General features: G+C 42.1%; 1 protein-coding gene across 9 annotated transcripts in view; it reads right to left on the bottom strand.

Annotated features, from left to right (window-relative positions):
• ASTN2 (astrotactin 2) overlaps nt 1–20,543 on the bottom strand; it is a 996,620-nt gene that overhangs the window by 335,570 nt on the left and 640,507 nt on the right. For all 9 annotated transcript variants that reach the window (XM_070459205.1, XM_070459200.1, XM_070459201.1 and 6 more), the window contains one exon: nt 9,940–10,128. In XM_070459205.1, coding sequence (XP_070315306.1) covers nt 9,940–10,128 — 189 coding nt within the window. The remainder of the gene's footprint in view (nt 1–9,939; nt 10,129–20,543) is intronic.

The raw sequence follows: 20,543 nt of genomic DNA, 5'->3' as shown, positions 1-20,543 counted from the left end.
AGTCCAGAGATAAGATCTGAGGGAATTCACAGAAAGCATCTTCATCTACAGCATGGCTTTTGGAACTGCAGGGAAAGGAAAGCAACTGAAAGAAGAGAAAATCACGTTTACTGAAAGCCTACTGCATCTAGGACCTTGCTTATTAGCTTTTTGAATCCCTCCTATAGCTCTTTTCACATGATACTAGTAAGATTATGCTCAAAAATCCTTCAAGCTACACTTTGGCAGTACGTGAACTGAGAACTTCCAGATGTTTGAGCTGGATTTAGAAAAGGCAGGGGAAGCAGAGATCAAATTGCTAACAGATGCTGGATCATAGAAAAAACAAGAGAATTTCAGAAAAAAAAATCTGCTTCACTGACTACACTAAAACCTTTGACTGTGTGGATCACAATAAACTGGAAAATTCTTAGAGAGATGGGAATACCAGACCACCTTACCTGTCTCCTGAGAAACCTGTATGCAGGTCAAGAAGCAACAGTTAGAACAGGACATGGAACAACAAACTGGTTTAGAATTGGGAAAGGAGTATGTCAAGGCTGTATATTGTCACCCTGCTTATTTAACTTATATGCAGAGTACATCATGCTAAATGCCAGGCTGGATGAAACACAAACTGGAATCAATATTGCCGGGAAAAATATCAACAACTTCAGATATGCAGATGATACCACATTAATGGCAGAAAGTGAAGAGGAACTAAAGAGCCTCTTGATGAAAATGAAAGAGGAGAGTGAAAAAGCTGGCTTAGCAACTGAACAATAAATAGCTATTTGAGGATATTTTGGGGGTAAAACCCACTTTCACTGTTGAAGATCTTACAGTTCAGAGAGATTAAGAGAGAAGTCCAAAGTCACACAACCAGGAAATGGCAGGTGTGGGATTCGGATCCTGTTCCTTCTTGTGGTGGCACGCTGACACTTTGTGTTGGATCACAGCCAAGAATGGGATCAAGTGCCTGCAGAACTGGGCACGTAAGGATGGCCTTTGCCTTAGACTCCTCTTTAGTTACTAACCACTTGCTGTGGCACCGTGGTCCTCCCCATCTGCTGAGAATAGGAACAAAACAGGGGTCTCATCAATCTCATCTAATCATCACAGTATCACCAGGAAGTGGGTCTTGATCTTATTCCTAACGTAGAGATGAAAGGTGAGCTTAATGAACTAATGCACCCAAGGTCAGGCCATGGACAAGCGGCAAGTTAGGACTCAGACTCTAGAACTTAGCATCTTAGATATGCAGCCATGAAATTAAGATGCTTCTTCCTTGAAAGGAAAGCTATGACAAAACTAGACAGCATATTAAAACGCAAAGACATCACTTTGCTGACAAAGGTCCACATAGTCAAAGCTGTGGGTTTTCCAGTAGCCATGTACAGATGTGGGAGTTGGACCCTCAAGAAGACTCTGCAATGAAGAACTGATGCTTCTGAATTGTGGTGCTGAAGAAGACTCTTGAGAGTCCTTTGAACTGCAAGGAGATCAAACCAATGAATCCTAAAGGAAATCAACCCTGAATATTCATTGGAAGGACTGATGCTGAAGCTGAAGCTCCAATACTTGGGCCACCTGATGCAAAGAGACAATTCACTGGAAAAGACCCTGATGCTGGGAAAGATTGAGGGCAGGAGGAAAAGCAGGTGGCAGAGGATGAGATGGTTAGATAGCATCACTACTCAATGGACATGAACTTGAGCAAACTCAGAGACAGTGAAGGACAGGGAAGCCTGGCGTGCTGCAAGCAATGACGTCACAGAGTTGGACACAGCTTAGCAACTAAATACAACAATATCCCCAGATTGGTAGATCATGCGAATCACCTGGGGATACAGTAGAAATTCACTTTCCCAGGTCCCTTATCTGGGGCAAAAAATGATTGGTGGGTCTCGGAACAGCGCAAGGTGATTCTTTATGATCAGATGAGTAGGAAAGACTTCACTACCTATGAAGCTGAGTAAAAAAAAGTGCTATATTCCAGGTCAGAAGCCCTCAGTCTTCATCTGAGCTCTGCCCTCACCTTAATATACAGAAGGGACAACAGGAATCAGAAGGAGAGAATGGCCAAGAGTGATCACCAGGAAGTGGTAGAAAAGGAATGAAGACTTTCTGACCTAAGGGACACCCGACATGTGGGGCCTGACCCCTGCAGGTGATGTTAGTAAATTTTGGAAAAATGGGGACACAGAAAGGAGACTTCACAGCTAGCCAAGGAGTGAGGACCCAAGGGAAAACAGTCCCTGGGACTCTTGTGATCCAGCCTCCAAGTTCTGTCCCTCAGTCGACTTCCAAGATCTCACCATGTGGGGCCTGACTCCTGCAGGTGATGTTAGTAAATTTTGGAAAAATGGGGACACAGAAAGCAGACTCTTCACAGCTAGCCAAGGAACAGTCCCTGGGACTCTTGTGATCCAGCCTTCAAGTTCTGTCCCTCAGTCCACTTCCAAGATCTCACCATCAACCCCCCAGAGAAGGCAGCACACAGATGTGTCTCCAGGTGGTCATTTGCAGATTTCACCAAGAGCTAGAGTGTTACTAAATAGAGAGGCTTGGGAATGTCCTTCAAAGCCAAAAGCTATGCTACTTTCAATTGATAATTTCTCCACTACTTGCCTCCTTTGCTGTTTTTTCTTTTTTCTTTTTACAATAAGCTTGTGGTATATTACAAAACACTCAGGCCTAAGAGTACAGAAAAACAGCTTCCACGCCTGGCTCTGCTGTTAATTCTTTATGGAACCTTGGCCTTGGTGTTACCACCCATACAGTGGAGGAGGTGGATGCTATATACCTAAATCTTGCCAGTGAATAGAGAAACCCAAGAGACTAGGGGTTGGAGGCCTGGCTTATTCATTCACTAGTTAAATGTGATTTTAGGTAATTTACATAAATTCCCTCAGGCAAATGAAGGGGTTTATACAAACTGGTTCTTTGTGAATTGAATGAAGAAAATTGACAAGAGAACAGAGTCTAATGACAGTTCTTAGAGGGGCTGATATGAAGCAGAGCATCCTGGGAGTCTGGAGGTAGTCCTGCTAAGCGGGTTTTGTGGTTAGACCTGTGTGCTATCAGTTCATCTGTATGACTATCGGGCTAGGGAGCCTAACATCTCTGGGCCTCAGTGTGGTGGACAGTACTGATGTCCCACGTATTTCTGGGTCTCTGCTTCTCTGCACATGCTATGCTGTGCTTAGTTGTGTCTGACCCTTTGCGATCCCCTGGACTGTAGCCCGCCAGACTCCTCTGTCTGTGGGCATTCTCCAGGCAAGAGTACTGGAGTGGGTTGCCATGCCCTCCTCTAGGGGATCTTCTCAACCCAGGGGTCGAACCCAGGTGTCTCACATTGCAGGCAGATTCTTTATCTTCTGAGCCACCAGGGAAGCCCTATCTGCACATAATGGAATTTTATGTCTCAGCTCAACCCTTGGAGGGGGGCACCATGACCATAAGACTTAATGTGGCCAATGGAGTGTGAGCAGAATGTGTCCTCTAGGAGGCAGGAGGGAAGCCACGTTCCTTCCCTACCATGACAGCATTCATGGAAGCACGGGAAGAGAATGTCCCCTCAGTCCAGACTCCCAAACACCAGAATGAGCACAACTGCTGTGATTCTCTCCAGAGCGTGTGCTATGAGCAACACACAGACTTTTCCTGATGCCTCTGAGGTTCTGAAGTCATGTGTCACCAAGACACAGTATAATGCAGTCTGACTGACATATTCATTTTTTTTTCTTTTTTTTTGTAAAACCAAGTTGTCAAGGGCTACTTTACAATAGGTCTTGGAAAGATTAAGTGAGAAAACATAGAGTATGTAGTATAGGACCTGGCAAATAAAAAAGTACGCACATGATTAAAGAGCAGGAAACAGGGAGTGATCAGGAGCAGCATGTAAAATTAACCATGTCCCAGGAAGGCAGCAGAGAAACCATAGCTTTGGAGCCACTTAATAAGATGTGACTCAGGCCCTTCAGCGGGGGAACAAGTGGGTGCCACAAGTGAAAGCCAGCTTTCCTCAAATCTTTAAAGAGAATCCTTCTGCTTCATCAGGCGTGGGTTGGTGGTGCTTCATCCTGAATGCCACATCTTACCCAAATTGTCATCTTATTCATGTGTACAACATGCACGTCTGATAAGCAACCCAGACTGGAAATAGCCTTTCTAGTAAATCTTTCATGAGCTCCTTACACTCTTGGAGGTCATTTGGGAAGGCCTATGAGCCGGTGTCTGCGGCTGGCAGAACCATCTTCTTTTCGATGAGGATCTGCAAAATGTAAGACTGTATTCTCTCAGCCCCCATTCCCAAGCAATGTCTCCTCGTGGCAACTTCTGAGACTCCAGCCTCAATAATAGTCCTTGACTGATGTTTATCTACATTTCTGCCATCTGTAACCGAAGTTGACCTTTCTTTATAATAAAAATGAGGCGGAATGAATAAGGATGGGCAAGAAGGGGGAAGTGAAATACAAACCAGCAAACAAGTTAAACAACAACCACCACCAACCTCCTGTGAGTTTAGTCTCTGCCAGCCTCTTCCTGACCGAGAGTTAAGGGAAGGGAATTCTGACAGTGAGCCTGTATGGATCATTAAGACCGACAGAGTTCACCAGAAGGGATGAGAAACAGCAATGCTTAGCATCACTTACTGAGTTTGGGGGTAATTCAGAGGTGAGATATTTGACTTTCCACATTTCCTCAGAACTTGGCATTTTACCAAAGGCTTTTACGCGCTTTTATAATCCATCTGAACCTGATTCCTAATCCAGAGCTCTCTCTTAACACCATCCAGACTCTTAAAACAACACTTACTCCCTCCTGGGAGTAAATGATATTGTGACTTTAGTCTGGCCTTCTTTCCCCTGTCATTTCAGGTCTCTCCTTTCAGCCTTTCACCCTTCACGCCTCCCTGACTCCTTCACCTTTCACCATTTAACTACTCGTCTCTTTAGCCCTTGTCATCCTCTGTATCTCTTTCTGTGCCTAGGTCCCGCCTCCTGTCGCTCTGATCCCCACTTCACATCTCCTCCATCCTCCTCTCTGCACGCCTCTGCCTTGTCCTTCTGCCTGCTTCTCCTTATCGCTCTTACGCTGTCAGTGTTTCCCTGCGGGTCTCTCCGGGTGCTCCGTACTTCATCCTTCCACACAGTGGATGATTCCTAGACTTGTCAGGGTCCTAAACTCTCCCCATGTTCCCCTCCCAGAGATGAGCTGCATCCTACATTCAACAACCTACGAGGTGGCTATGAAGAGGATCAAGTTCCTGCAGAGTCACATCTATGGAAGTGGGTTTGCCTAAGATCCCCCCTTCATTATGAGTCTGGCAGCCCCCAAAGGTACCCACATTCTCACTAGAAGTGGAGTGAAGCAGGTGGCCCTTCTTGCCACATGCTAACATGGGGACATGGAGAGGTGACATACGTCACCTGTAACAGAACCAGAGGCCAGGAGAACAGTGGTTTGGGACTCATAGACTCAAACTTTCGGTCTCAGAAGGGCCCCAGATCATGACAAGCACTGGGTAAATAATATCCATCCCTGGGCCTCAGTTTCCCCAGCTACATGGTAAGGGGTGGGCATCTGTTGATCTTTAAGAGCTTGCCCAGTTCAGAAACTTGAAATGCAGGACTTCTGTAAAGCAGAAATCCAGGCTGTGCTTTCAGAGATTCAAGAGAGGGCATGAGCGGCAGACCTGTCTCCTGTCGGCAGTCACCAGGTGTGGGCATCCAGGCGGGGGCAAGGGGTGGGGCTGACAAAGCAGCGTGGGGATTGTCACAGAGCAGAGTCTGTAACTGGGAGAGGGTTTGCACTCCCAGGCCAGGCCAGGCCGTTGTCAGGAGATGGGACATATGGGAAGATGACTGGGTACTCTGGAGGGCTGGACCAGGGATTCCGGGAGGTGGGGGGGAGGAGGAGGGGCAGGAAAGAAATGACAACAGCCTTTGGTGCTGAAGAACCATGCAGGCCTGCCTTCTGGAGCCTGAAGGACAGAGGAGCCCCAGCGCCCCCTTATCTGGGGCTCAGGAAAGGAGACTTTTGAAAGAGATAAATTTAGACTCATTAGAAGCCACTCACCTTCCCACAGAGGGAAGGCGACCGCCTGAGCATGGGCTCCAAGTGGCGACATGGTCTGGGGACAGAAATAATTGCAAAGAAAGTTAACTGAAGCCAAGGATGAGTGAGCTGGTGAAATGGGCTATTCTAATATAATGGGAGTCTAGGGAGTTCCCTGAATCTGGAGGCTGTTGTCAAAAGAGAAGAGTGTGATCTGTTCACTATACTCCCTTCCACAAGCAAATCAGGGTGGACTGGCCCTAGCTATTCAGGGATAACCTAAGACTGAATGGCAAGGAACAATAAACAGAGTGTTTGAGGCAGAAGGAAGACTCCTGATGGGGCTAAAATTCCGTGTGAGCCTGGAAACTCCCAGATCAGCCTTCAAGGAGCCAAGCTCTCTCTTATCAACCAGTCTATTGACAGGGGGAAGGCAAGCCTGCTGGATCATCAGGAGATCTGAGTTCACAGGCCAGTTCTCAAATGACTTGCCTTGTGACCTTAGCGAAGGCCCTTCCCCACATGCAAACGAGATCCCGAGATTCCATGATGCCCCCTCAGTATCCAGTACCTTACTTCCCAATCTGTGTCCTTCATTTGGACCAAGCTAATCTTCAACCTTGAGAGTGGGAACTCATGGATTTGATCATTTATCACATGCCAGTCACTCTGATAGTTGCTGTGGGAAATCAAACTACATAAAACAAGTAACGTGCCCATATCACAGTGACTGGGATATGGTAAAACACCACAGTTAAAAGATGAGGCAGAAAGACTCTGCTGGCCATGAATAGGGCTGGATTTTGGAGCTGGGTCAGTCTGGAGATTTGCGTTCCTATCTCTCCCTCTTCTCTCATTTATCAATATATCCAGGCTTCTGCGTGTTCCTTCCTGAACATGAAAATGACTACAGCTCTTTTCCCTCCCAGGAAGCACTATTCTTTGTCATCACTTCAAACTCTAGTTCATAGGCTTTGTTCTTAATGAAGCCTTTTATTATTCCTTCTAAATTCTTTTGAAAGTCTTCAGATGGGAACTCTGAAAACCACTGGCATTCCCCGGAACATATCTTTGCAAATTCAATTTTCACATATTTGCTTTCTAATTGTGTGGGTGTCTTCTTGCACATTTGTAGATTCCTATCTTGAAGGTGAGGGGCAGTTGATTTCTTCCTTTTGATTCCAGGCAGCAATATTCTACCCATCATCATGCTTAACACAGGTTTAATAGTCTACTATTAAAATGATAGAAAATCAAGATTCTAGAATCTCAGAATTGAGTAGCTCATCCAGATTGCCTTTAACTATCTCTATCTCGCAGGGTTTTTCTGATCGAATGCCATCCATCTTTGCTTGAGCATCTGGGTGATAGAAAGAACATTACTGGGAGTCGGAGAACTCAATCCCACCATTAAATTGTTGTGAGACTGCCAGTCACTTTTGTCACCCTCAACCTCACCCTTTGCTTGTAACTGCTCCCTGGCCCTTGTCCATTATCCCTTTCAAATATATTGCCAAATATCCTGTCTCAATTTTGTTTCCATCATCCTGACTTGAAGTTGCTAACATTCTCATGTGGCTTCTAGACACCTAATTCACCCCATTCCACTGTCTCCCTTTCCACTTTCATTGCAATCTACTCCCTGCACAGCTACCATAAAGTTGAAAAAAAAATGTAATGCAATCATGATACATGCTCCTTATTTATCCATTTAAGAGTTTTCCTCTTTGCTGTTAGAATAAAGCCTTGGCCTGCAAGACCCCCATGATCTGCCATTGCTGACCACTCTGCCTTCACCTCTCACTATTCCTCCCCTACTTTCTCAGCTTCAACCACACCAGATTCTTCGTTTCCTGAAGTCAGTCAAGTTCCTTTCCCTCTCAGAACATCTGTCTCTGCTTGAAAACTTTTCCAGTGCTAACTCCCACTCATTTTCCAGGTATTAGTTAAATAACACTTCCCCTGGAAACTAGATGGTGAGCCTTATTATTGCTTTCTAATCCAATAGATGCACCCACCCCTCACTCTCTCCAACTAAATTGGATCCCACTGTTAATTGATTTCCTGGAACACTGTATCTTTATTTCATAATACCTGCTATAAATTAAGTACTTAAGGTTGTATGCCACACACACACACACACACACACACACACACACACACGCACACGGTATCTAAACACTGCAAGGTCTAAAGCCATTTTTATCTCATTTCCCATTGTAACATGGTAGGTGGGATACTGCAGATGCTCAAAAGCACGTGACAGCTACATAGATGAATAGTTTAAGGAGTTCACATTTTCATTCTAGTTCTATAAAATGGGAAGTGATGTGATATGTTGGATTAGAAGATAAGACCAGGGCTGGAAAGTCAGTCAGACATACATCTGAATCCTTACTTTCCCTCTCACTAGACTGAAAAAGTCAGTTTACCTCTCTGTTATTGAAAATTTTCAACTGTAAAATGGAGGCCATGGTATCTCAAAGGGTTTTAATTGTGAAACGGTAATTGCACTGTCCTGGCTCTTTAACTTCCCATAAAGGGGATTTGGGAAAGTCACTTAACACTACCACTTCTTATCTGTATAAAGAGGATGACAACAGCCTCTACTTCACAGGGCCATTGTGAGGATGACATAAATCAGTGGATGGAAAGTGCTTAGAATGCCCACAGCATATCCTAAATTAATGCTTGTGGCTATCATTATTATTAAAATACTTAGTAAAGAGCTTGACACATTCATGTCCAACATGTTCATTCATGTCCAACTCTTTGCGACCCCATGCCCACCAGGCTCCACTGTCCATAAGATTCTCCAGGCAGGAATACTGGAGTGGGTTGCCATTTCCTACTCCATGACATACAGTATTTCTTAATAAACAGTAGCTAGTATTACCACTCCTACTACAATCAACAATTATTAATTATTTGGCAGGATGAGGATGATTCTGATGGTGATGTTTCTTACCAGTTCTGACTTCTGTTGCCATGACTGCAAATGATAGGTGAAGCTTTCTTTGTGATAATATCCTATTACATTTTTATGCAAAACTGTCTAAAAGTACATATATAGTTTTTAAAAAGACAAACATTTCTTACATATGGAACAGTTCTCAGTTCTTCTCATGGTATCATCTCATGGCTTTCAGATTTTCAGACACAAATAAATCCCACCAAAGGCCTCTCATCTCCAGACAGAACAGCCCCAATTCCTTCAACTCTCCCAGGAAGACTTTCCCAATTAGACTGCATGTCTAATCTTCATATAATTTGGACAACCCAGTTGCTTTCCTGTTTATTCTCATATGAGAGTACCCTCATCTTTTAATTTCGCATGTATGTCTGTATTTATTAACAGGGAAAGAGGTATTTGACATACCAGTGAGAAAAAAATAGCAATTTCTAAACAGCTTTACTGAGAGTTGGCATGTTGGTATGTTTGTCTACTCACTGATATACAGATAGAGAAAGAGAGAGGGGTGTTTTAAGAATGTTCAAGAAAATATTAATTCTGGCTATTTCTGGGTGATGGGAATTTTATTTTCTACTTCATTAAATGTCTTTATTTTTGAACTGCCTGAATAGCCTACATAAGATACTTACTTTTTAATAGATGGAAAGATTAATTACACTAAAAATTCCATTAACTATAGTTATAGGATGATTTAAGATTGAAATTAAAGTATGTGGAGAGTTAGAAAATGGGAGGATGGGGTAGACAAAGGCCTCGGTCAGTGGAAAGGAACTTCTGATACTTTGTGCACTGGTGCTTGTGAGTCTATAGGAGATACTGACCAGTATACCAGACCTCTATCCCATGGTACCCATGGCTTCCTCCCCCTCCCAAGATTCTGGGTCAGCAACTCAACCAGTAAAGTGAAGACATCAGCCCCATACCTAAAGGTCATCTGGAAGACTTGGCCTTGGTTCACGTGCTGGGTCCGGTTGTTGTAACCATGTAGCATCTCTCCAAAGAGGGTGTCGTTGAACTTGGAGTCAGGCTTGAGGCACTTGGGGCCCTCGCAGACATCTGAGAGCATGAGGCAGGACTTCCCATCAGGGGCCAGCTTGTACTCCTCCACACAGCTGCGTGATAAAACAGGGCCGAGAGTTAGCTGGCACGCTGGATGCCCCTACTGGGAGTGACCTAAAACCCAAGCCTCTTTTGCCTGCAAAACAGGTCAGAGTTTAGGAATGGAAACAGCTATGCTGGCTGGAATCTATCTAGGGCACAGGTGTCTAGAGAGAAGCACATTAATCCTGCAAATTGGTAAATTCAAGGAAAGTCATTTGTGACACTTTGGAGGAGTCGAGGGGTACGCCAGAGAGCACATCCACGCACAAAGCAAATTTAAAAACTGTTTTCCATGAACACACAAACCTTAAAAAGCATGACAGACCAATTTGCAGGGAATTATCAACTAGTTTCTCAAATCAGAATCTATTCCCAGCGCATCTGTCGGCCAAGGTTGAAGACTGCAGCAAAAACAAGGTTTTCGTTGCCCTTGTTGAGCAACGGTGATAGTTCCAGGACCATGGACAGCGCACAGAGCAGCCCACAACTTCTGTGCAATTAGCAAAGTTAGCAGCCTCTGCTGACGTCTACCTACCTACTCCTGACAGCAGACGGGTCCTGGCGTGCCTTTGAAACAGGGATGGGCTCCTTGGTGGCCAAAATGGGCATCTGAATAGGGTGTGGAAAAATATTTGCAATGTGGGGTGTTTATAGAGTGGAAAATAAATCTCCTAAGAGAGATAGGGGAAAACAGAAAGCAGAGGCCCTAGCGTATGAAAAATCAAATGAGAAACTGAAATCCTTTGAGTATCTACCTACCCACGGTCCTTTTCTGGGCACTATGAGTAGGGTGAACATACTACGACACACAAGAAAACAGGCTGCATGCCTGAAGGTAGATTAAATAGGCATCTTTGTCCCTTGTGATGTGTGTGAAGCCAGGCAAGTCATTTTACTTCTTTGCTTTCTAGTTTCCTCATCTGTAAAAGGGGGTTAACACTGCTATCCTGCATCACTTCACGAGGCTGCTGTGACGTTCCATGACACACAGACTGCATGAACAGAAATTGCAGTATACTTTGACAAAATAATTACAGAGAGGTTGTAATGGTGGTGATGGTGATATTTACTTATTGAACCTATGTGATTAACTAGGCACTTTGTAAGTTTATTTTTATCACAATGAAAAAGGTAGCATCATCATTCCTGCTTTACAGAGGAGCAAAACGAGGAGCCAAAAAAAATCAAGCAAGTCACACCATAAGTGTCAAAAGTGGCATTCAGAATCAGGTCTGTTCAGCAACAAAGTCATCTTTTTTCTCCACTTGTCTTTTCCAAATCCAGTTGTTCCTATTTGCATGGCATGACCCTGGTTAGGTTCTGCTGGCTGGAGGCAGCAGGAAGCAGGCAGTCTCTTATCTGCCTTTCTTCCATGGGAGTGAAGATCTGTAGAATCTGACTGCAAAAAGACTCATGTGGGAGAAGGGAGAGACTTGGTTTGAGAAAGCAGTGTAGCCAGGATGCAGGAACCAGTGACTGATGCTAGAGACACAGAACCCAGCTGAAGGCAGGAGTAGGCAGGCAGAGCTGAAAACACAATCCCAGATCACTCCATTTGAAAAGTCAGGAATATTGTGTATTTGACACAAGCTGACACCCTCTCCTTGTTTTCCTCTAGCCCCTGGCATTTATGGATACGTTGTGGGCCTTTCCACTGTTTACACGCTCCTGCACAAAGTACAGTGGAACGTTCTCGGAAGGAGACCTGTTCTGGTACCTTGGTCAAGTCTGTCCTGTCTTCATTTTGCATCTATTAACATATGCAACTCTCCCCTCATAAAGTTGCAGTACAGATAAAGTGAGTTATATAAATGTGCAGATATATGGTAAGGACTCAACAAAGTCTAGTTCCACACATTTATTCCAAAAAGTTCCTAGCAAATATGGGAAATTATTTACTCGATATATCTCACACTCCTCTTTCTCTCTTACACACACACATACACACATGCAGCCATGAGTAAACACATGGTTGTAAAAGATTAGATATTATCAAAGCTTATAGAGTAAAACATAGAAGTTCTTAATTTCCCATTCCACACATATTCTTGCTTCCTGTTCCAGTGGTCATCATTGTTAATAATTATATATTCTCATGGGGTCTTTTCAATGTATTTAAAGATACACATAATACACATTGTATTTTTATAATAAAAAATACCTTATGTTTATTTATTATATCATACATTTTGCTATATATATAACTTTTTCATAATAACCTCATAAACAGAAATACCCTATATGTTGTTGTGAGATACACATTTGCACCTAATATAATTTCTTAGAGATCTTTTCAAATCAGTATCTGTATAGATCTATCTTTTTAATAACTCTTTGGCATTGCACAGTATAAATGTACCATAATGATTTTACCTAATGTTTATTGATAGACATTTTGGTTGTTTATATTTATTTGTTAATGCTGTCATGATAAAGAATTTTATATATATATCACTATGCACCTTTGTGTTTCTATAAAATAGATTCTTAGAAGAGTAATTGATGGGTCAATGTTTTATGAATTTTAAAACTTTGATAGATCTACTAAATGACTATCTGTAGAGGCACGACCTACAACCCTATCATTGATGAATGAGAGAACCCACTTTCCCACATCTTTCATGTTCATTACTACCAATCTGGGATGGCTAAAGATAAATCATTTTTGTTTGTGGATTTGCATTTTCCTGATTACTGGTGGATCTCACCATATTTTCAGGTCATGGTCACTTGCATTTCTCATTCTGTACACTATCTATATGCCTTGACCATTTCCCTACTGTGATACTCATTTTTTTTTCTTATTGGCTTATACATGCTTGGCATATATTCTCAATAGTTACCTTTCACCTTCCAAATATATTGAAATTTTCTTCCAGTCTGTACTTGTATTTTACTCTTGCTTTTGATGTCTTATAACCTCTTTATCCTGGTCTTTTATTGCTTTTGAATTTTGTGTGATGCTTAGGAAGCCACAAAGATGAAAAAAAAAACATTTTCCTCTATATTCTTCCAGTATTTATACAGCTTTTTAATCTTTGGTTATTTAATCTGTGTGGAATTTATTTTTGCACATGATGGGAGTGATTAGTTTAACTTAATTATTTTTTAAATGGGTAGATGACTATCTGAAGGAGCCATCCTTTCACTAAGTAGTTTTAAATGCCATTCTGTCATGTACTAAATCCCTATGTATACCATGTATACATGGTTGGAAATTTTAATTATCTGTATATTTTCATAATAATGCTGCACTATTTTAATTAATAGAGCTTTATTGCATGTTTTGAATGTAGCAAAGTAAGTCTTCTCTTCATAAACACTAATTTTCTATTTCAAAATTTCCTCACTGTTCCTACTCATTTTTCTCTTCAGATAAATTTTAGAATTGGCTTGTCAAATTCCCACATAAAACTTTACTGGAATTTTCTGTGGTTCCAAATTGAATTTGTAGACTAAATGAGGTTATTCAGTCACTAAGTCCTGTCCAACTCTTTGCAGCCCCATGAACTGCAGCTTGCCAGGCTTCCCTATCCTTCACTGTTTCCCAGAGTTTGCTCAAACTCATGTCCATTGAGTCAGTAAGACTATTCAACCATCTTGTCCTCTGTTGGTCCCCTTCTCCTCCTGCCCTCAATCTTTCCCAGCATCAGGGTAGGGTCTTTTCCAATGAGTCAGCTCTTCACATCAAGTGGCCAAAATATTGGAGCTTCAACTTCAGCATCAGTCCTTCCAATGAATATTCAGGGTTGACTTCCTTTAGATTGACTGGCTTCCTCTCCTTGCAGTCCAAGGGACTCTCAAGAGTCTTCTTCAGCACCACAGTTCAAAAGCATCAATTCTTCAGCACTCTTCTTTATGGTCCAACTCTCACCACCCATATATGACAACTGGTAAAACCATAGCTTGACTATATGGATGTTTGTTGGCAAAGTGACGTTTTTGCTTTTTAAAACACTAAGTTTATCATAGCTTTCCTTCCAAGGAGCAAGGATCTTTTAATTTCATGGCTGCAGTCACCATCCACAGTGATTTTGGAGCCGAAGGAAATAAAATCTATCACTGTTTTCACTTTTTCCTCTTCTATTTGCCAAGAAGTGATGAAATCAGATGCCATGATCTTAGTTTTTTAACATTGTGGTGACGGGGCTTATGTAACTGAATGAAGCTATGAGCCATGCCATGCAGAGCCACCATGCCATGGTCAACTACAAGGGAATGGCAAATCACTCCAGTCTTCTTGCCACAAGCATCCCATGAACAGTGTGAAAAGACTAAATGAGGGGAAGTTGTTGATTTCTTTTTCCCTTTAAGATATATGCATTGAAAGTCACCTCTGTACTAGACACTGTCAACAAGTATGAGAGTTGATGTCTCACGTTTACCACACTGGATTCTCTTTGTGGAAGCCCTGCAGACTATGCTCTAAGCTGCCCTCACATTTGGGTTTCAGGAACCATGTGCAGGGATTCCAAGAGATGGAGTCTGTATAGATGTGATGTAAGTCTCTGTCAGCCCCCGCCCTCACAAACACCCTGTGTGATTCTCAAGCCCGCTCTTCCCTAGCTCTGGAACGCTTGGAGAACATGTGTTCCAGATCCATGCTGCAAGATGGAAGACGGCTGCCTTAATTACAGTGGACCTCGTGTCAGCCAGAAATCAACTTTTGAGTGCAATCTTCTGGTTTGGGAATCAACTGTTGCAGCAACATAGCGTATCTTATCTTTACTGACTGCTGTGGCAGCTTTACAGTCGGGAGTCTTCTAATTCAGAAACACACTTGGAGTTTTCATTTGGCAAATGTTCTTCTAAAATCTTCACTGAAGTTTTAGACTTTTGCCCATAAAAATCTTGCACAGATGTGTTGTTCAGTCGCCAAGTTATGTCCAACTCTTGCGACACCGTGGACCATAGCGCACCAGGCTTCCCTGTCCTTCACCATCTCCCGGAGCTTGCTCAAACTCATGTCCATTGAGTTGGTGATGCCATCCAACCATCTCGTCCTCTGTCATCCCCTTCTCCTCCTGCCTTCAATCTTTCCCAGCATCAGGGTCTTTCCAGTAAGTCAGCTCGTCACATCAAGTGGCCAAAGGATTGGAGCTTCAGCTTCAGCATTAGTCCATCCAATGGATATTTAGGGTTGATTTCTTTTAGGATTGACTGGTTTGATCTCCTTGCTGTCCAAGGGACTCTCAAGAGTCTTCTCCAGCACCACAGTTTGAAAGCATCAGTTCTTCAGTGCTCAGCCTTCTTGATGGTCCAACTCTCACACCTGTACATGACTACTGAAAAAATCATAGCTTTGCCTATATGGTCTTTGGTCAGCAAAGTGAGGATTTATTCATGAGTATTTATGCAATGCCTTAATGTAGAGAAGTTATAAGCAGGTATTTTGTATCCAGACCACCAAAGTCTGAATCCAGATTCCACCATTTATTGGCTGTGTGACCTTGGAAAAAAAGCTTAACTTCTCTGTACCTCCTTTGCTTACCTATGAAGACGTCCACACCGCACAGAGGCACCATGAGGATTAAATGAGCTATGTCTGACATCCAGTAGCCCAAGCATATAGCAGAGTGATGGCTTCTGTTATTACAGTCTTTTCCACTTGAGGAATAGGATCGGTTTTTCATGTATTGTTTCCCTTATATTTTGTAGTTAGTTATTGCTGATATCAAGCAAAGTTATTACTGACTTTTGAAAGCTGATTTTTCATACTACCACATAAGAAGCCCATCGGTTCTAATACATCAACCAGATTTTTCTAGATGAATGAGTATGTATTTGCCCAGTTTGGGTATTCAGATTATGGTAGGATTATGGAATAAATTAGAAAACTATCTTTTTTTTTAGTCTGCCTTCTCTGGATTGGTTTACATAAAATAGAGGTTATCCATTCCTTGATGATTTGATAAGACCTGCCTCTAAAGTATCCTGGGCTCAATGTCTTCTTCTCAATTGCAGACATTTAGTTCTCTTATCATTTTATTTTACGTTATCTGGCTATTTAGATGTTCTACTGCATCATGATTCAAACTAGGTAATTTATATTTCCTAAGGAAATAATGCGCTTCATCAAGACTTTCAAATGTATTGGCATACAGTTACACACAGTATCCTCATTAAAGTTGTTTTATCTTCTGTGCTTCTACAGCTATGTCCCTCGCTCATTACTAACGTCTTTATTTGTGTTCTCTCCTTTGAACAAGCTTTTGCCTTTTACGGGCAAGGCTCCTTTCTTTTTTTTTCTACTTATTTCAGCTTTTATTTGTATTAATTCCTTTCTGCTGCTTTCTTTGAGTCTGTTTTGTAATTCTTTTTCTGGCTTCTGGAGTTGAGTGCTTCATGTGTTTATGCTCAGTCTTTCTCGCCTCTTAGTGAACACTGTGGAGCTTCTGGCTACTGTTCTGCCTCTGTTCCATGGGTGTGATGTGAAGCCTTCCAGCTCCTCCTTCTTTCTAAAGAGGTGATCATTTGCGTATGAGTTTTTTCCTTACCCAGGTGTAATTTAGAAGGCTGCTTTCTGTAATTCCCATATATATGGAGAGATTTATATGCTAGATAGATTATAGTTAATATCTAATATTATTGCATTCTAGTCTGAGAATGGCTTCTCTGGTGGTTCAAATTGGTAAGGAATCTGCCCGCAATGCAGGAGACCTGGGTTCCATCCCCGGGTTGGGAAAATCCCCTGGAGAAGGGAATGGCTACCCACTCCAGTATTCTTGCCTAGAGAATTCCATGGACAGAGGAGTCTGGTGGGCTACAGTCCATGGGGTCACAAAGAGTCAGACATGATTGAGTGACTAACACTTTCACTTTCAGTCTGAGAATATAGCCTGTATAATGTCTATGTTGGTGAATTTATTGGAACTCCAGGCCCCCTTACCTAAAGGAGACCCAAGGTGTCAAGGTCAGATTTTGGATCTAATTAAAGCTGTGGTCAAATACAGGCTGTACCACTTCCCAGCAGAATGACCCCGATCAAGTCTGTTAACTACTCTAGGCCTCAGTACTATAATCTATTAAATGGGGATAGCAATGATCTTTATCATAGGGATGATGTGAGAATTAGAGAAAACATACATAAAAGATAAAATAATATCCATGATATAGCGCCTAATTAATGTATCAGCTGCTGTGATGTTAATGATAAATGTTACCGAGATTATGCTAGTATTACCTCTGATTGCTTCTTGATCTGTCAGCCCATTTAGACGTCTAAGACAATGTACATTTATTTCCTGTGGTTTTCAGATCTTAGCTGCTGACTTCCTTCTCAATTCAGATTTCCTAAAGCCAGCAGAATTGCCTTTCTTTGATTTACTTTTTATTTTTTTTTTGATGCAAACTACGTAATTGGGAAATTCTTTGTTCCAGTCACTGGAAATGAATTATACATATAAACATGCATTATGCACATATTTTGAATATATAACTTTATATATTTATCAAGCACAAGTATTACATATAATGAGCTAAATATATGTGTCATATGTGCACATATATGTAGACATATGTGTATATGTATGAACATGCACATATATGCATATGCAAAGCTCAGTCCTGCATTCATGATTGCACAGTCTAGAGAAATATTTTTTCTGTGTATGACTGTATTTTCTCCTTAATGCAAACTATAGTAGATGGAGAAATGGTCCCTTCAAAATATCTACCCCCTAATCCCCAGAATCCATGAAATGCTACCTTACATGGTAAAAGGAATTTTGCAAATGTGATTAGGTTAAGATTTTTGATATGAGATGGTTATTCTGGATTATCTGAGTGGGATCAATGTAATCACCATTATCATTAAGTCACAAAGTCATGTCCTATCCTTTGTGACTTCATGGACTGAAGCCTGCCAGGTCTCTCTGTCCATGGGATTTACCAGGCAAGAACATCAAATTGGATTGCCATTTCCCTTCTCCAGGAGGCCGTCCTGACTCAGGGATCAAACCCGAGTCTCCTGCACTGGCAGGCAGATTCTTTACCACTGAGGCATCAATCAGAAGGGTCCTTATAGGAGGACATGAGGTAGAGAAGAGCATCAGGGGTGGAGAAGGAGATATAACTTGATAGCAAAAGAAAGAGAGAGACGGACAGACACAGAGACTACGTCTCTGGCTTCAAAGTCCTGTTGATGTCTAGATTTCAGAAATCCTGCCTCCCAGAACTGTAAAATAATAAATCTATATTGTCTTAGATTAATTAAATCGATATTGTTAAGATTGCTGGGAGAAATATCAATAACCTCTGATACACAGATGACACCACCCTTATGACAGAAAGCAAAGAAGAACTAAAGAGCCTCTTAATGAAAATGAAAGGGGAGAGTGAAAAAGTTAGACTTAAAAGTCAACATTCAGAAATCTAAGATCATGACATCTTGTCGCATCACTTCATGGCAAATAGATGGGGAAACAATGGAAACAGTAACTGACTTCATTATTCTGAGGCTCCAAAATCACGGCAGGTGATGACTGTAGCCATGAAATTAAAAGACACTTGCTCCCTGGAAGGAAAGTTATGACCAACCTAGACAGCATATTAAAAAACAGAGACATTACTTAGCCAACAAAGGTCTGTCTAGTCAAGGCTATGGTTTTTCCAGTAGTCATGTATGGATGTGAGAGTTGGACTATAAAGAAAGCTGAGCGCTGAAGAATTGATGCTTTTGGACTGTGGTGTTGAAGAAGAGTCTTGAGAGTCCCTTGGACTGCAAGGACTGCAAACCAGCCAATCCTAAAGGAAATCAGTCCTGAATATTCATTGGAAGGACTGATGTTGAAGCTGAAGTTCCAATACTTTGGCCACCTGATGCAAAGAGGTGACTCATTTGAAAAGACCCGGATACTGGGAAAGATTGAAGGCAGGAGGAGAAGGGGATGACAGAGGATGAGATGGTTGGATGGCATCACCAACTTGATGGACATGAGTTTGAGTAAACTCCCGGAGTTGGTGATGGACAGGGAAGCCTGGTGTGCTGCAGTTCATGGGGTCGCTGAGTTGGACACAACTGAGTGACTGAACTGAACTGATATTGTGTGAAGGTGTGTGTGTGGTAATGAATTGCAGAAGCACTGGTAAACTAATACACAACCCTCATAGGGATGGTGGTGCTCCCATTTTCAGACGAGAGAACTGAAGTTTGGAAAAGTAAAGTGACTTGCCCATGGAGATATACCTTGTCAATAGTCGTGTTAGGAATCAAACCTGGAGTTCACATTTCAGGAAGTGTGTATATGAATGTGTGTGTGACAGCATATGATTGTGAGCGAGTGTGTGTGAGGGTGTGTATGTGTGTGTGTGTGTGTATCACTTTAGCCATGTTACAACTGTAGCTGCATGGTATTTTCCTTTTGTCTGGGGCCAGGAAAAGACTGGCATAGGAGAGGAAGGAAGGAAGATAAAAGGCCAGGGTTCACTTATTAACAGTAAGACCCTGAGAGATGGAGGGAGAGAGAGCGAGAATAAGAACGGAACTCGTAAAGGCGAATGATCCTTTGAGTTTTAAAACATCAGCAGCTCTCTCCCCCAAGCCACCTCGGGGCACAGGATGATTTATGCAAAGGTCTATTTAGTTGTTGGTTTCTGTTTTTTTTTTTTTTTTTAAATCTTATTTTTGTACCATGCAACATAATTATACAGCTCCTTTAGAACATTCTGTCGTCTGGGAGATTTTCTTACAGAAATTCTAAAGAGTGTAGGCTCACAGGAAACCAGCCAAGATCCTCATGAAACTATATTTATACATATGCCAAAATGAAAGACATAAAATAAGTGCAAAGATACAAACTGGGCATTTTAGCTGAAGGCAATGAATGTGCTACCCTGAACACACCCATCACATTACAGAGAATACTAGAACTGGATGGGGCTTCAGAGACTGTACCATGAAATCTGGTATGTGTTTAGCCAAGAGCATGCTTTATTTAATCCTTCCAGCAATGTCGTGAGATGGATACTTTCATTCCAACATTGCCACTAAGGACCCTGAGGCTTGGCATTTTAAATTCCTTGACCAAGATCACACGAGCACTTTGGCAAAGCCAGGATGTGGATTGGATCTTCATCCTTCAAATCTAAGGCTATTCCATTTTAGCACAAATGACAGCTTCCAAACTGCTTGTTTTTTTTTGGAGGGGGGGAACTAGGGCTGAAAAGAAATGGCATTTATACAAATTCTTAAGGCATTCATACAAATGGCGTTCATACAAATTCTCTTATTTATTCATGCATTTACCTGCTCACTCATTCATTCCTTAATGGCTTATGGAATTAATAAAATTACGTATTGAAACCACAGACTAGAAACTTTTTTAATAGGGAAGGGAAACAAATCCCGGGGTGGGGGGGTGGTGAAGAATACAATTAAGAGTAAGAAGATGGCCTTCATTTCCCCTCCAGGGGATCCTCCCAACCC

The sequence above is a fragment of the Odocoileus virginianus genome, chromosome 31 (assembly GCF_023699985.2).
Source record: "Odocoileus virginianus isolate 20LAN1187 ecotype Illinois chromosome 31, Ovbor_1.2, whole genome shotgun sequence".
NCBI lineage: Eukaryota > Metazoa > Chordata > Mammalia > Artiodactyla > Cervidae > Odocoileus > Odocoileus virginianus.
This window is presented reverse-complemented; position numbering and strand designations above follow the sequence as displayed.